Genomic DNA, 18008 nt, shown 5'->3' on the forward strand with positions numbered 1-18008 from the left:
CTGATGATGAAGATGAAGAGCAGACAGGAGTCATTTCTCCTTCGAGGTTTCAGGACGTTTCTTTTGTCTGTGATTCTTAGAGAAGATCAGGAAACTTAAAAGAACAAACTCTGGATCTCCAAACACGACAAGCTTCATGAATTCTGTCTCATCGCGTCTTTTTTAGGACTTTTACAAAGATATTAATTAAACAATTATGAGTAAAGGGAGAATAGTGATAATAGTTGTAAAAAAAAAGTCTTAAAATACAGGAAAAAAAATCATACAGTTATGAGAAAAAAGGAAACATTTAATAAGAATATTTTTGTATAACCGAATAAAATTTTACAAGACTAACTGGAAGATTATGAAAATAAAGTCCAAAAAATATGAGAATTATGTCAATATTTTAAGATAAAAACTATGAGAAAAAAGGGAAAATTCTAAGATCATAAAGTCGCACTGAAGCTAATAGCAGCTAAAATATTAGCAAGAATAAAAAAAAAAAAAAAAAAAAAACTTGTTTTAGTCAGAACAGCTAGCATGTAGCTGAAATATGAGCTAAAAATAGCCTAAGAAATCTCAATAAAAGCCAAAATAGTTCAAAAAGCAGAATGTCAATTTGTGAAAGGCAGGAATATTATATTAATTATTCCAGAATAAATCGACTTAAACCTTAAATAAAATGATCGGGAGGGCCGGATAGAATTACCCGGAGGGCCGGATCCGGCCCCAGGGCCTTGACTTTGACACGTGCACAGGAAACCTGTGAAGGTCGTTTGCTGAAGCTTCGGGTGGAAGGTTTTCTGAGACTTTCAGAGAGTTGATGAAAACATCAGAAGCTGTTTTTTTGGGATCATTCTGAAACAAAAGTGTAGACGAAGCAGGCTCCGCCCCCCACCGCCAAACTCCTGCAGCAGCTGTGGGAGGCCCGGGTCCATCAGAAAAAGGGTCGCAGTTCTACTGCTAAACCGGGTCACATCAACTGATGGGAGGCAGATGTTGGGAAGGTTCTGATCCAAACTGATGACGGTTTTGGCCCCTGAAGCTCCTCTGCGCTGGCAGAACAGCTTCTCCCAGCAGCTCAGGAGGAGACGCAGGAAAACACGCCGTACAGGGTGTTGCTGACAGGAAAATGACAGCCCAAAGTGGCTCTGAACGGCCGCCATGATGCAGATCGGGTCCACATGCGGTTCTGATGGACAGTTAATCCCACCCAGGATCAGGGGAGGAATGCAGCTGCAGGCGTTTCAGACGGAGGGAAACGGGACTCACTGAGATAATGCAAATCGAGAAACTCAGAATGTACTTTTTATCAAATGAAATGGTTATTTGAGTGTTTTTGGCTGATAAAACTAAAAATATATTTATTCTAAATGAGACAATTAGCTTATAAAGACGCTGAGATGTTGAGAATAAGTTGGTCTAACATCAGTTTATGTCCCCTCCAATGAAAATCCCATTTGTTGAGTTTTGAACATGTATATGGGGCATTTGTGATCAGAGGCGGAGCTACTCAGCTCAGCTCCAAGAGCCACGCCCCCTCAGAGGAGATTTTGGAAACAGACGCTTCAGATCAACATGAAAAATGTCTTTTAAGACATTTAGGTTTTGAGATTTTGGTTAAAAACGTCATAATCATTATTAAAACTCTACTGGGAAAAAAATGTCAAAGAAAAGGAAAGTAGAGAACAGAACAGACTCTGATCGTTTCTACAGACAGACGGACGCATTGGAGCTTAAATTAGAACGAAAACAGAGAAAAATTAAAAATACAAAAACCAGAATGAAGAAAATATGCAATTTTATACACAAAAATGAGAACGAAGAACTCTGTATTTCTTTGAAAAAAAAACAAAAAACAAATTTTTGGGGGTTTATTATACTAAAAAAAATCTGAACGAAGAACGCCTTTTTTATATAAACAACAAAAATTAGAACGGAAAAGTTTTTTTACACAAATAAATGAGAACGAGAACCCGTGTTTTTTTTTTGTGACCAATGTGCTTCCATATAAAGTTCCTCATGGATTAAAAATGAATCATTAATCTAAACATTTGAATTTTTCCTTTTTGCAAATCAAATTCGGTCAAATCAGGTCTTGATGCAAAAAAGAAAATCTGTTTTTGTACTTAATAATGATTAAATGTCGAATTTTGAAGGCAAATATTGAATTTTTAAAGAATTTAACACATAAAATATTTAATTGAGTTTTCAAAAAAGTTGCTGTTAGAATCCTTTGATTATTTTTATAATTATGTTTTCTCACAGAAAAAAAAGGTGAATGATTTTTGCTGCAAGACATTTCTTAGATTCTGAAGCTTTGACGCTTTTCTCCTCAGTGAAACTGTTTAATATTCTAAAAACCACAAAGATGTTCTTCCAGAAACAGGAGATTCTGGAGAAGTTCCCAGCTGAGATCAGCGTCTCTGAATCGTTTCTTTCAGAGTTTTCTCTTCTTTCGTGAAGCTGAGATGAGCAGGTTCCATTTTCCCATCATGCAAATGGCTTTTCCTGGATTGTCCCGAATGATTAACTGAATGCATGAAGGCTGGAACATCTGCAAACGCCGGTTTCTTATCAGAACCGTTTTTATGAGATCCCGGCTCGGAGCGGCGGTCATTACGGAACCTTATCGCACCTTCCAATTACCTTATCGCCGTGCGTGGGCGATAAGAGGTGGCGGGCCGTTACGTAAGGAGGCCGTTTGGTAACAGCTTTCTGTTTGATTCACGCGTCAACAGGAGGAGCATGAAGATCCCCTGAAAGCCTCGCGGCGTCGCCCCCCCGTACAGCTCGGGCGGCGTGACCCGATTCTAGTCAGCAAAAGAACACAAGTTCATGGACGACGTGGGACTGAGACGCTCGGTCCAGAACGCCATCAAGAACACCCCCCCACCCAGTGAGACCTCATTCAGCCTCCAAACATCTGAAACGCATCAAACCCCGTAAGCTCCTGCAGATCCAACTGGCAGGAGCAGCAGGAGGAGTTTTAAAAGGCCAATTCAGGATTTTATGAAGCCTTTAAGAGTAAACTATGACATGTAAATAAATCATATATTACCTTCTGAACAGGGAAAACATTTAGTTTAATAGTCGACTGATCACCGAATAGTCGACTAATTGACTATTAAATTAGTCGTCGACTATTTTAAAAGTCGATTAGTCGACCAATCGTGGCAGCCCTGTGCGCTCACCGGGTGGATGTCGATGAAGAGCCCGTGCTCCTCCTCGGTGGGATTCAGACCCAGCACCGAGTCCAGCAGCACCGGGTCGGCGTTGAAGAAGTGAGGATGGGAGATGAAGACCGGCGAGTCTGCAGGGAGGAGAGGAACGGCGAGGAGTTGACCCGGGTCACGTGACTGAGAACCGTCACCACGTGTTCTAAAACCTCCTCATCTCAGAACAGGAGGAGCAGAAACTGTCGTCTGACAGAGTAATCAGATTACTCCTGCACTCTCATTTTAAGCACACGTGAGGCTCTGAGTGAATATTTGTCGACCTTTGAGGCGCCGGCGAGCGCGGACTCACTGTGGCGGCAGGTGCTGACGTTCAGGAGACCCGACTGCCTGCAGGGGCAGAACCCCTGGTTGGGCTCGTACTCCGACCCGTTGGCAAACATGGTCTTCGGCGCCACGAACCTGTAGAGGGGGATCCCCAGCATCTCGCCGGGGCGCTGGTAAACCAGCTCCAAGGACCTGAGGGGGAACAGGAAGTGAGGAAGTCGGAATTTGGGAGGCTGCGGGGCGGGACGGTTGGGGGCTGCGGGGCAGGACGGCGGCTCACCTGCAGGCGTCGGGGCTGTAGAAGGGTAAGGTGCTCTCTGTGGTCATGAAGGGGGGCCACATCTGCCCGGCTGTGCCGTTGATCATGTTGCACTGGGGGCTCCTCCAGTAGCTCAGCTGTGGAGGGAGGACAGTCAGACGGGTCACATGACCGGGAAGGCGGTGGCGTCGACAGCTCACCTCGGTCAGACCGTTCCACGAGTCGACTCGGTGGACCTTCTTGATGTCATCTTTTCCCGTGTTGACGGTGAACAGGCCGGTGTTGGAGTTGTTGAACTGGAAAGGCGACAGAAAGGTGGGAGTGTCTAAAGGTGATCCGGCGTTGGTCTTCTAAGCTCTGATAACAGCCGCCACGTTTGTTTTGGTTCAAAGGCTCATTCATGTGTTATAAACTGATCACTCACAGTCTGACCACAGATGCCCCGCCCACTTTGAAGCAGTATTTTAAATCCTGTTCTTTTTCATGCAGTGAAATTTGCTCTCTGCATTCCCTGGGAGGGGTGAGCTGCTGACACAGCCGCGCACAGTCGCTAATTGGGGGTTTGGCTAACTGTTCAAATCTACGACGTCTCTATGCACAGAAACACAGTTGGGCAGCTGTTTTGGCTAATTTAGGCTTGTTTTCAGTTTTTTAGTCTATTTTGAAGTTGAGCCATTTTTATTAGCTACATGCTAGCTGTTTTGACTGAACCAAGTTTTTTTAATTTTTTTTTTTAGGTTTGTTTTAGGCTAATTTGGCATTTAGCTGATATTTTAGCTGGCAATCAGCTTCAGCGTTTTTAGCTATCAAATAATATAGCTAAAATAGCTAAACTTCAAAACATCCAAAAAAAAAAACTTAAATTAGCCAAAACAGCTAGCATGTAACTGAAATATTAGCTAAATTCCAAAATAGCCTAAATTTTTTAGTAAATACCAAAATAGTCCAAACAGCTAGCAGAATGAGAATTTTTAAAACTGTAAATTTTTAACGTAATTGTGAAAAATTAAAAGGCAGGAATATTATTTCAGAAAAAAATCAACTTAAACCTTAAATAATTTTCAATATTTTACTCTACATAAAAATATAGTTTCTCAAAATTCTAAAAGTTAGAAGTGAGCTCAAGATAACATCGGGTCATTTATACCAAAATACAAGGATGTGGAGGGCCGGATCCGGCCCCCGGGCCTTGACTTTGACACGTGTCCTGATCTATGCTGTGACAAAAAGTTTTAATACATTCTAAAGAAATGTTTTTTTAGGTGTGAAATTATTCATTTGATCTGCAACTTTTACATAAGATCCTGAATCTCCAGGAATCTTCTGGAGATTCCCTCACCTCAGCAAAGAGTCCAAACTTCCCGGAGGCGGGAAGCATGCCGGGCAGGTACTGGTTTAGGAAGTCCACCAGTTTGCTGTCGTAGCCCCACATCAGCTCCCCCACCGTCTTGGTGAGGAAGGGGCCCTCGTTGAAGGTCTTGAAGGTGGCGCTGATCAACAGACGCAGGGCGAAGGGCAGCTTCTCCATCATCACCGCCGCGCTCTGCAAACACGGCGAGCGTCAACACCAACCGCACAAACGGGGGACGCCCGACGGTCAACCGGGCCTCACCAGAACCAGCATGTTGGGAACCGTGACCAGGTCCGACTCGTTCCCCACGGACATGGACGGCTCGAAGTGGTAGGTCCGGAATTCTCTGTAGGACACCGTGAAGTTGGGATGGAAGGTGATGTTCTCTTTCTGACAGCTTTTTCTGGAAAACACAAAGGGAACTCGTCATGTTCACAGAGACGAAAGAGTCTGAGAAAATTACGCTTTGTTTGTTTGTTTCCTTTAGGTAGTTTTGGTTCGGAGGAGCTGCTGACTCAGACGGTCGACATGCTGGGTCAGCAGTCTCCATGAAATATTCCATGTTTGGTGGAGGAGCCTCATGTGGATCTGGAGCCGCAGGCTGCAGACCTCTGCTCCAGATTCAGAAGACTTTCAAACAGCAGCATGACAGGAAACCGGCTTCTGTCAGACTTTGACAGAAGTCTCTGGTCACGTTTGTAATCACAACCTTGACCTTGATGCAGAGGAGAAGTGGAGCCGGAGGATTTGATTTGGTATCATTTCAAGGCTCTCAGGTTGGAGCCTCAGACTTGACATTTACAGCTCTGGAGCGCATGAGTCTGGATTCACAGATCTAGATCTTCACAGTAAACTGGTTCGTGTGTAACATTGGTTTAATCTGATTTAATGTGAGAAGATCAAGCTGAAGGTGTGATGTTCATGCACACCTGTACACGTAGGGCCCCCTCTGCTCCACCATGGGCTTCTCTCCGTTCAGGAGCTCCTCCGGGTTCAGGACGTGGAAGAAGTAGACGGACATGAAGAAGGGAACGGGAAGGTCCTTCCACATGGTGTAGGACATGTCGTTCTTCGGGTCGATCATCGTGTTCTGACAGAAATTAAAATAAGAATTAAGACTCTGAAGTGTTTCCCATTTGTAAACCAGATCCACTGAGTCTCCAATGATCATTTATGACATTGTAATAAGAGAAATTAACACAATACAATTAATTTGATTAAATATGAGAACATAACTAAGGGCTGAACCATTTCAGTCGTTTTCTTCAATGTTTTTGTGACATTCAAAAAGCAATTTTCATGTCTAAATGAATAAAGTTGAGTCAAAACACACACCAGATGAAAACATTTAGGTTTTTTCTTCACGTTTTTGTAATTATTCTATTAATTATGAGGTTTAAACCAATCTAAAAACGACGTTAAAGTCTGTTTGTGTCCAGAGGGAATAAAAAGCGGGAAAAAGGAGGTAAAAACCATAAATAAAAACGGGACATCCGGCGGGTTCAAGAGCTGAGCTCCGTTTAAATTAATCATTTTACACTCAGATAGAAAGGTTATCTTAAAATGTAGATTTTGTTTAGAAAACATCCGCGTGTTCATGATTTCTGGGACAGTAAAGTTTGCGTCCTGTCACGTTTATTTTGGTATCTTCCGTTGATGAAGGATCAGAACATTTTATCTTTTTATGAGGGTTGCTGCATAATTTATATCATAAAAAATACAGAAAATAATGTCACGTTTTATATTTATTTGACGATTTTCATCATAATATATATATATATTTTAAATATTTTTGAAACATTTCCACAGCTAACATACAGTTTTATTCATAAGGTGAAGTTTTACTTCAGTGGTTCCGTCCGCTGCCTGTAAATGGACGCCGGTTCGAAGCCCTTTGACCCTCACCGCTCCATGTACCCCCCTGCAGCGGCAGAATGTGGGTTCGCTGGTTCCGCTTACCTTCTCCACTTGGTCGTCGATGACTATTGGACCCACAAAAACCAGAACGGTTCCGAAAAACACCATCAGCACCCCCGCCACGATGAAGCCGGCTGTCAGCTTGGCTTTATTTACGCCCATGGTGACAGTTCGGCAGAACCGCGCTTTGTTTGCGTCCGAACTTCAGCTGAGCGCCAACCGCGAGCTAGCTTGTCTGCGTCTCCCGCTTCAGAATCAGAACCACCTGCACGCTCTCATGGTCTCTCAAAGTCCACTTCTCCAGCAGTTCACTCCTGTGATCAATGTTGTCGACCTTCTGATGTTGTTGCCCCATTTAAAGTCTATTAGTGGTGACGCCTTCGACGCGCGAGGAACTCTGGGAAATGTAGTTATATAGGAATTATCTAATATGTAGCATAGGTTAGATAATTCTTGGATTTTTAAAAGATTATAAATAGAATTTTGTCCCGGAGAGACAGTTTTTTAGGCTAAATAATAAATTATTTTTAAATAAATGTAGTAAATAAAATACAATCATTTTTGACACAGATCAGTTAGATTAAATAAAGCAAACTAATCAAGAGCTAGTTAAATATAAAGAATTAAAACATGAATAAAGAAAAAACTAAATAAATAAATATAATAATAATTATAATATAACAAATAAAATCAATTAAAAATAAATAAAGAAAAAATTATGTCAAAACATATAAAGTTAAAGCCACTTCAGGCTAAAGTATTTTTCTAGTACCTTTTTTACTACTCCTTTTTAAATAAACTTTTTTTTTTAAGATCAACATAAAATAAAGGCGTTTTACTTTATAACATTCGGTTAGCATTTTTTGCTACTTCAAAGATTAAACATTAGCCACATTTATGAGCGGCCGGTGCAGTTTAGACTCTTGCAGCGGAGATTGCCCCTTGTGTTATAGCTGACAAAGATCAATGTTTGCTTTAGCTGTTTACTATTTGACATAAAACAGGCTTAATCAATCACATTATGATCTGCGCCACAGTTTCTTATCTGATATATGGAGAACGTCAAGTTTTACTTGATAGTGTCGTAAAGATAAGTCAATGATGGAAACTTAACACCTACAATAAAAAATAATCAACACAGTAAATGACTTAAGGATGAGTAAATCCTTTCAGGCCGTTGAGCCGCAGGCTGAAATCCACCAAACTGAGAGGCTGGAGCCTATCTCAGCTGTCGATATCTCGGTAATAAAACTCATTTATCACCTTCACTGAACATAGGTCATGTGACAAACAGACTTTAGGCTCGTTATGCCAGACTTTTCAGGTCTGCCATTATAATAGCAGTTTCATAATTCTACTGAGGTGGATAGCATGATGTTTCCATGGTAACCTTTAGTCAGGGCCGGCCAACGCATGACTGTTCATTTTGAATAGAAGTAAAATAATTGTTTTATCTCTGAAAATATTGTTAAGGTCTTAATATCTGAGGTCTTGGCTCAGCTGTTGGACAGGACAAGTTAAAAAAAAATTTAAAAAAAGGTCTTAATATCTGAGGTCACTAAAAAGGATGGATGGGGGAATAAAAAAGTACAGATTCTATTCTATAGCTTTAAAAATAGGTAAAAAGAAAAACAAAATTAAATGAATAAGTAACAAAAAGAAAAAAAAGTAACAACAAACAACAAAACAAATGAATAAAAACAAAATTAAAACAATAAAATTAACAACTTAAAAACAAAAACATTAACAAAAGAGCAAAAGTGAAAGAAAAACAAAAAAAGTGAAATAAGAGACTAAATAAAAATAAAAAGGAAAACAAAAAAAACTAACAGAAACAAGAACAAAAAGAACAGTAAAAATAAAAATAGACAAATAAATAAATAAAACAAACAACAGAACGCAATTATAACAAATACAACAAAATAAAAATATCAACTTAAAAAAAAGGTTAAAAAAATACGAGTAGAAAGAAAAACAAAAATGTGAAAGATAAAATAAAAAAACAACAAAAATGAAAAAATAAAATAAAAAAAAGATACAAATAAAAAGCAACAAAAATAAAATGGAGAGCAAAAAACAAGAATAAAAACGTAAAAAACAAAAAAGTACCAAAAAAGAGCAAAAATAAAAAGATGAATAAAATATAAAAGACAACAAAAATAAAAAGAAAACAAAAACTATGACAAAAATAAAAAAGGCAAAAAAGAAAAACAAAAAGAACAACAGAAATAAAATAAAAAAAATAGAAAAATGAATATGTAAAACAGATAATAAAAATCAAAATAAAAATAAAACCAAAAACACAAATAATAACAAAAATTAAAAGTATAGTAAAACTAAAAACACAAATAAAAATACCAAAAAGCTGCTGATTTCTGGACAATCTTTGCTTTTAATAACAGTTCTGTCTTTTGCTGGAACAGAATCATTGTGAAGAGTTTTTTTTTCTTTTTTTTCAAAGGTTTACCTGTTTGTTTGTGGATGTTTTTGGGCAACAAATCAAAATAAATCTGGGAGTAAAACAATCCTCGATCCTTGATTGCAAGGATTTGAGGAGGAAACCTTAAATATATTAAATATATAAAGAGGAAAAGGACACCGTTTGTCTGATTTCACCAGCGATGTTCAAAAGTAAAAAAAAAGTCCTAAAAACCAGATTAATGTTGACAATACTCCAGCCCAGACCGGGAGGCTTTGGGTGCGGAGCTTGTTGTTGTAAATCTGACAGCCTCCATGAAGGAGATTTTCCAGAAACTCTCTTCAGGTCTCTGGCTGAGAAGTTTGTTTGCCAAAAAGAGAAATACAATTTGACATTTTGATACAGAAACTCACAATTTTCCTGTTTCTGGACTCAGAATAGTGACATCACATCAGATGATTGTGTTTGTGCAGCTGCGATAATTCAAGGACAATCAATGATCCAAAGAGTTCTTGAGGTTCTGGAAATGAGGACGAGGGATCAAAGAAAACAAATTCACTGAGAAATTGTGATTTTATGAATGTTTGACGAAGGAAGCCGAAGACGGTTCCAAAAAATGTTTCACACCTCAAAGCATAAAATTATTATTTTAGTAAAACAGATTTTAAATGTAAAGATTTGCATCCACACAAATACCTCAAGTTGTTAGGAAAGTCATTACTTTTGAAAAAACAAGAATCCTAAAGATAATAATGTATATGAATCAGTTTATTAGTAACTTTAAATGTGATATTTGTTATAATTTATTCATTTCTTTCTCAATACTTTGTCTTCATTGTTGTGTTTGAGCTGCTTTAGATCAAATATTAATTTTAAAATATTATATTTGGTTTAGTTTTATACAGGGGCGGACTTAACAGTTTGGGGCCAATAAGATCTGCAATGTCTGCTTGAATGAGTGAGGTCCACTTAAAAACAACAACAACAAAATTAAAAATTGGTTATTTTATACGGAGCCCCTAAGAAGTCATTAAAGTAAAATAAAATAAAAATATTTGAAAAATTTTGATTACTAATTGTTGCGCACCACTTTTTTAACAACAAAAAAAAATGTTTTTGTAAACTTAAATTTTTAGGAAAAAATAGTTTTGCTTTTTTTTAGTCACTATCTGGTCCGTGCCAGTTAGTAACCAAAGAAAAAAAAAAGCTTCCATTGTTTTTTTTAACTTTTATGTTCTTTTAGGTTTTCTTTCCCATTTGGTCTTTCTTGCTTTTTAAAAAAATCTTCATATTGAGTTCCTTTGATTCTGTTCTTTTTCTTGCTTTGTATATCTTCCTATTATTTTTGTGTGATACATATATTATTGCATCATCAGTATGATTCATTTATATCTACATTTTTTTTAATCTCTTCAAAGAGTTTCTTTGTGCTGCTGACGGAATATTCCATTCCTGCAGAGGGATGGGGGAGGATGAAACTCTTTCACACGAGTGGTCTTGTCCCGTTTCAGTGAATTCTTTATGACAGAGTTAAATAAGCTATCAGCTATAATGGGAATTATTTTAGATTTTTTTTTTTGTTAAGTGGGGCCCTCGAGGTGTTGGGAGGAGCAGGCGATCGCCCACCTTCGCCTAATGGTAGATCCGCCCCTGGTTTTAAACTGTATTTCTATTTGTCTATTTGTCATCTGGTTTATATTATTTAGGGTTGTTTTCTCCTTCCTAAAATCTGTTTTCTTTCTCCAATAACATCCATGTGACAGAAAAACAACAGATGAAAATGTGGCTAAATTTAAATATGATTTTTAATCTTCATTAATATGTTTCCTGATTAATAAATGTTGAAATATGGACAAAGTTTTTTGTCTTTATTGCTTTAAGTTTTCCTCCTTTCCAGAGTAATTTTAGGAAAATCCTTTTGTCGTTTTTACATGTTAAGTTCTAGAAGGATCTGAAATGATCCGTTTCAGTCGAGGTTGATTTCTCCCAGAAGTTTTAGGACACTTTTGTGTTTCAAACCTGAAAACCTTCTCAAGCACATCAGGATTTCCTGAGGAGACTCACCTTCCCCACTTGGTACCTCATCATAGCCGGTCCTGTAAAAGCAGAGATAAGTCCAAACATCAGCGTCATGGCCCCCGCCGCCACAAATCCAATGGCGACTTTGGCTTTATCGATGGCCATGGTCAGAAGAAGCACAGATGTGGAGGAGAGAAGACCAGGAGGGAAACAGCAGCAGGGCTGAGGGGGGGGGGGTTCTCTTATGGCCGGCGGGTCCCGCCCACTTCCACCCTCTCCCCATTGGCTCTGCAGCCATGTCAATCACACAGGAGTCAGATGACTGATGGTTCTATTGATCTGAGTGGACGGAGGGTTTACTCAACACTGATGTGGCTGATAGCATCACTCAGAGAAGAATGGAAGAGAAGATCTGGAGACTTTCTGACTCCGATAAGGAGAAGAAAATGAGGAATCACAAGACAAACCCACAGAGAGGTCGGTCCTTCCATCATCTACAGCTCATGTGTGAAAGTCAAGGCCCGGGGGCCGGATACGGCCCTCTGGGTAATTCTACCCAGCCCTCCAGATCATTTTATTAATGATCCGATGTTATCTTGAGCTCATTTCTGACTTGTAGAATTTTGACAAAATATATTTTTATGGAGAGTAAAATATTGAAAGTTATTTAAGGTTTAAGTTGATTTATTCTGGAATAATATTCCTGACTTTTTATTATTCATAATTATGTTAAAAAGTTACAGTTTTAAAGTTTTAAAAGTTGTCATTCTGCTAGCTTTTTGGACTATTTTGGCATTTATTAAGGTTTTTAGGCTATTTTGGAGTTTAGCTAATATTTCAGCTACATGCTAGCTGTTTTGGCTAACATGTTTTTTTTTTTTTTAGTTTTTTAGCTAATATTTTAGCTGACAATCTGCTTTAGCGTTTTTACCTATCAGCACTAGCATCTTCAGCTTCCAGCATTCACACTAGCGTTATCACAGGTAATGCTATATATCTAGTTCATAACTATGTTAAAAAGTTCTGGTTTTATAAAATGTAGTTTTAGTGTTTAATAAATGTTTATCCTGTTTGACCTGCGACCTCAGGTGTGTTCTGGATTTTGGCCCCTTGTGTGATTGAGTTGGACTCTCCTGATCTATCTGATCCAATGGTGGGTCTCATGTTCCAGCACACGATCAGAACCAGAGTCACAGACGATCAGAACCAGAGTCACAGACGATCAGAACCAGAGTCACAGACGATCAGAACCAGAGTCACAGACTCACAGAACAGACTCCCTCATTCTGCTGTTCTGGATGTGATAAACTTTCATTTTCCTCCGTCATCCTGAAAGCTAAATCAGTGAAGTTTGTCTGAGATCTTCTTTCAGGACAAATGAAGACAAACAGAGTTAAAAAAACAAGCAAATAGCAGCTAGACTAAGAATGTAAATGTATCAATCAATCAATGTATTATCTGTAAAGCACTTTAATAGCAGACGCAGCCAAAGTGCTAAACAGAGAAATAAAACCAATAAACCATAAAATAACAGAAACAGTAAAAGCAATTGTAAGAGAATATTTTGATTAAATTCTAATTCCATTTAATTCTTATATGTAACCTTTCAATGAAGCTGTAACCTTTGAATGAGCCTAGTGGGCATTTTAAAACATCCTTCTGAATACATGCCTAAAACAGCCTTCAGTTCGTTAGAATTCCAACGTAGGGAGTGTTTGATGTTAAGACATTGAGAGCACGTTGACCACGAGACAAATGCAGGATGAGACTTCTGCTGACTCTGAGATAGATGTAGTTTCTGTTTGAACCCAGAAACAGAGGCAGGAAGCAGAGGCTTCTGCTGACCCCGAGATAAATGCTGATTTAACTTGATAACAAGTTGATCCTAAGACTAATGCAGAAAGCAGATGACTCTGAGATGATTAACAGCTAAGGGGGTCAGGACATGTGATATGCAGCATTGTTTGGAGGTTTGACCAGTCCTATAAAAAGCTTAGGACTTGTCAGTTCGTCGGAACACTCTGACGGAGTCTTCCCTACGCGCCACCGTGCACAGCGTGTATTTTTCTGAGTTCTGTTATTAAATACTTGTGTTAATCTTGAATTGTGTCTGCTCTTCCTTCGGATTCAACATTTTTCCACCACAGCAATAAAACAATAAAAGCAACAGAGTTAAAGGATGCAATAAAAAGAATAAAACAATAAAAGTGAATAATATACCAAATAATTTCATGGAAATTCAAAACTAAGATAGAATTCAAACTGAACAGCATGAATTGTCTGAGAGATACAATAAATTGAAGTGAAAACTGGATGTTTCAGTCGCCAAATGTCCGACTGACCTCATGTGATCCGAGACAGGCTGAAACCCAATTCGAAACATTGTTCTGCTTCTCCTGGAGGACGTTTCAGTTTGACCACTAGGTGGTGATCGCGCTAGAGAAGTACACTTTATTCCAGAAGAAGAAGAAAGTATGAGGAAAAAAAAATATTTTAGAACAAAAATAGTTACTTTAAAAATTATATTCTTAAGAGTTTGGAAAATTCATATAAAGATGTTCATTTAATCAGAAATGAATGTTTAGGTCAACCGAGTGTTAGCATTAGCCGTCCTATGGGAAATCCCATGAATCGTTAGCATCAAGCTAGCAGACTGTAGCTTTTTGAGCTAAACTGTTTCGTATTTTTATGAACCGATTATTGATCTATTGAGCTTAAATCAATTCATCTATTTTTTTTAACCCAGTTGACGGATCTCCATCTGACAGATCAGACCTGCAGCCAGGTATCAACACATCGGCTCAAAGACAAGCAGGAGAACCGGACAATGGCTCAGAAACATGCGTTAGAGCGACCGCTTCCAACGAATAGTCTACGGAGACGCAGGTTTAGGATTTATGCATTCAAAACTCTTGTGTTCACACATCGTTTTTTAATCCGTTTTCGGGCCTCTACATACAAAACAAGCGACCACGTGTTAACAGACTGTTGAACAGCTCGTGGTCCAAACAGGAAGTACCTGCTGGTTCAGAGGAGCCAACGTCCCATAGACTTCCATTAAGAAAGAGAGTTATTTCTCAATCATTTTATCAGTCAGAATAACCATTCCTGCTCTCATACCTTCGTCTTAACACCTTCTTTCTAATCCTAAATTTTAAAAATATTTTTTCCTTATCGAAGTTATAAACTGACCAATCAGAGGCCTCAGTGAAAGCATGTGGTACGCGCTGGCTCCGCCTCAAACGTTTGATTGACAGATTATCTCGAGCCACTTTCAGTGGGAGGGGTGTGGCCTTCCAACAAGCTCACTCATGATTGGTGGCTGTAGTTCCCTCAGAAACGTGACTCTGACGATCACTGTCGTCGGGTTTCAAAATGGCGGCGCACGTATCAGGAAGCCACGGTGACGGGTTTGGCCTGATTTTGCGAGAGCTGGAGGAAAGGCGTTTTCTGTACCTCACTACGATCTACGACTTTGACCAATCAGGGACTCGGATGTGGAAGAGGGTGGACTCTTTATTTATCTGTTTGAAAATCGATCCTGGAGAAGAAAATAATAATCGGACGGATTTCTATGTCTATGATTCTATGATTTCCAAGTCTTTTGTTTGTCGGAACAGAGCTGAGAAAGAAAAGATTCTCCAGACTGAGACATTTCACACCAAACCTACAACTGTGAGTCCGTGCACGGGGATCGGGAGTGACAGTCCAGCGTAAACCCTGTAAGCTAAAAGTCTTCAAGATCTGCTGTGTAGCATTAGGCTGAAACCTGATGGTTTCTGAGGAGAAACTGATGCTTTCAATCGACGTCTGTTTGCAGTTCCTGAATGTCAAACTTGTCTCACAGAGGATCTGATGAACCGTTCGGACACATGGCTGAAATGTGTAATCAGCCACCCTCTGTGAAGAACAATAGCGGTGTTGTTGAGCTTCTTCCTCACTGGTACCTCCGGTTTTTCCAGCTTTAATCTCAACGCCCTGAGCGACATTCCCGCATCCCTCACGTCAAACCAGCAGCTGAGCAGAACGTTGAGATGAAAGTGCTGCACGAAGAGGTTTCTGCTGTCAGGTGAGCTCATCCTGGAGATGCATTTTTGAGATGCTCCCACCATCCCGTTTCCTCTGAAGAACTGGACTCCTCTGGTCACTGGAGCCCAAACGACCTCCGCTCAGCTCAGGAGGCCGTCTGGTCCGCTGTGGACAAAACCAGCAAACGTGGTTCTTAACTTACTTTCAAGTGGTAGGGGTGTGGTCTTCCAGCAAGCTCACTCCTGATTGGTGAGAGCGGTTGTCATAGAAACGATGACTCCGACCGATTCAGACAGCTCACTGACGACGTCTGGCTCCAACATGGCGGCGTCAGTATCGTTTAAAGATGGAGATTTAATCGAACTCATTTTGTTAATAAACCACTTTCTATGGATGATGTCAGACTCACTCGGTCCAGTACAGTCAAAAATTTGGACCAGAACCGGCTGACCCAATCCGAAACAACACAAAACTTTACTTAAAAGAAAGAATTCTATAATTTTGACGAAATATATTTTTATGGAGAGTAAAATATTGAAAGTTATTTAAGGTTTAAGTTGATTTATTCTGGAATAATATTCCTGACTTTTTATTATTCATAAATATGTTAAAAAGTTACAGTTTTAAAGTTTTAAAAATTTACATTCTGCTAGCTTTTTGGACTATTTTAGCATTTATTATTCGTGGAACAGCGACGCTGAGAAGAAAGAATCTGAAACAAGTTTAGTTAGTTCAACATCCTCGTCGTCGAACTTTCATTCACTCATGATTTTTAGTTTAATTATCAGAATTTCCCAGAACCAGCCTTCAGTCTGTGCATGTCAGGCTGATGGGAGGAAGGCCTGGGGACTCAAGGACGCCACCATTGTTCCCAGAAATGGTACCATAGACGGTGATAAAGTTTTTCATAGAACGCTTTGAAAAAATCAAATGATGTGCGTTTATGTGGGGATGTCGTTCATGAACTTAGACGATGAAGAGTTTGTGGTTTCTTTTACGACTCTTGAGGACTTGATTTAAATAAAGAAGAATAGTTTCACTCACGGCACTCTCAGGAGAACCAAAGACTTAAGAAGCCAACCGACCTGGAAGATTCAAGCAGTTCCAACAGCCGATCATCTGGGGGCGCTACGGTCAAAATGAGCTCTGACCAGAACACAAAAACATCAGGAAAAGGAAAAGCAGCTACAGTTGTCCGTCTTTTGTCTATCATCTCTGGAGACGCTCCTCCTGGCACCACAACCCAGAGTCCAGGTGAGCTTCCACACCTGCCAGACCAAGAAGAGAATAGGGGAACCAGTTCTGGATCAGACCAGAACCAAACCTGTGAGAGGGGATGAAGCTAATGTTAATGTGCTGATGGACTGATAGACATGGTTCTGTTTCAGATGATCACACTACTACCTCCACGTTTCACAGTTCAACTGATGCTGACGGAGATTTCACTCCAACTTTGTTTGGTTCCCTTAAACCAGGAGTCGGCAACCTTTAACAGTAAAAGAGTCGTTTGGGTTCGGCTTCTACTGATCAGAACCCAGAAGGAGCTGCATAGTCTTACTTTAGTATTTAAGATATTTGGATTTTTCATTCATGACCTTCTGTTTTTTTAAATTATATATGAATTATGTCTGTTTTTTGGTAAAAAAAAAAAAAAAGCAAAGATATAAAAAGAACCTAACATCTCTCAAAATGTGATGTTTTTTTTTTTTTTACAGAAGCTCAAATAACTTATTTTCAAAATAAGATAATATGTGGTTTTAACTCCTAAAAGATCAAACTTTTTACCAAAGTTTTACTTTGTATATAAATCTGTTCATTCTGGAGGTAGAGTTGATCAAACAAGACGTCTTCAAGTCAACATGGATGTAGAAACCTACAGAGTTCATCATCGATGTGAATAATCTGGTCCAGTTCGTACAGGCATCTGGTCTAAGGAAGTCGTCTTGATCCGGTTTTGAACAGACTCTGAAGGTGTTTTCAGACTGGACACATTTGTTTGGCTTAAAGTGAACCAGACTTCGTTTCTTCCGATAATACGGAACACGTTTTTAGTCTGAATGCACCCAAGTGGACTCTGGTCCGGAACCAGGAACCGCTCTCTGACACATCTTTCAAGGTGGTCTCGGTTTGATTCCAATCGTACTGAGGTCCGTTTCACTCTGAGTTTCTTCAGTCTGAATAGACTCCACACTCGGAGTGGAACAACTGGACCAAAACGACCACCGTAGCAAAGCATTATGGGATGTGAACATAATAGCGAAGCAACAATGAGACACAGAATCTCATTGAAATGTGAAACATTATCCACGATGCTTCTCACTGTTTCCCAAACGATCTATAGTCATTAATACTTATCAGCCAAACATCTCAACCATCGCCTCCTCAGTAACCGTCCTGCAGCATGCCTCCACCAAACCTGACGTTGATACGGATCTTCAAGATTAATCAGAGAAATATAAAGTTTGAATAAGTGAACCATCCTGACAAGGATTGCAAAGTGCAGGACTTCCATTATTCCTTCTCTTGTTG

The 18008-nt window shown here is 39.4% G+C and overlaps 1 protein-coding gene across 4 annotated transcripts in view; it reads right to left on the reverse strand.

The window, feature by feature from the left end:
* scarb1 (scavenger receptor class B, member 1) overlaps window positions 1-11647 on the reverse strand; it is a 17043-nt gene extending 5396 nt beyond the window's left edge. For 3 of the 4 annotated variants that reach the window (XM_024298777.2, XM_024298781.2, XM_024298778.2), the window contains exons 1-8: window positions 7055-7406; window positions 6025-6185; window positions 5357-5498; window positions 5084-5287; window positions 3945-4040; window positions 3766-3881; window positions 3511-3677; window positions 3177-3295 (exon numbers count right to left, since the gene is read on the reverse strand). In XM_024298777.2, the coding sequence (XP_024154545.1) occupies window positions 3177-3295; window positions 3511-3677; window positions 3766-3881; window positions 3945-4040; window positions 5084-5287; window positions 5357-5498; window positions 6025-6185; window positions 7055-7174 (1125 nt within the window). In that variant the 5' untranslated portion in view covers window positions 7175-7406. Of the gene's footprint in view, window positions 1-3176; window positions 3296-3510; window positions 3678-3765; window positions 3882-3944; window positions 4041-5083; window positions 5288-5356; window positions 5499-6024; window positions 6186-7054; window positions 7407-11495 lie in introns of those variants that run through there. The other variant, XM_036214581.1, reaches the window with a different exon arrangement.
* Between the last annotated feature and the right edge of the window lie 6361 nt (window positions 11648-18008).

Source organism: Oryzias melastigma, linkage group LG12 (assembly GCF_002922805.2).
Source record: "Oryzias melastigma strain HK-1 linkage group LG12, ASM292280v2, whole genome shotgun sequence".
In the NCBI taxonomy this organism is placed as follows: domain Eukaryota; kingdom Metazoa; phylum Chordata; class Actinopteri; order Beloniformes; family Adrianichthyidae; genus Oryzias; species Oryzias melastigma.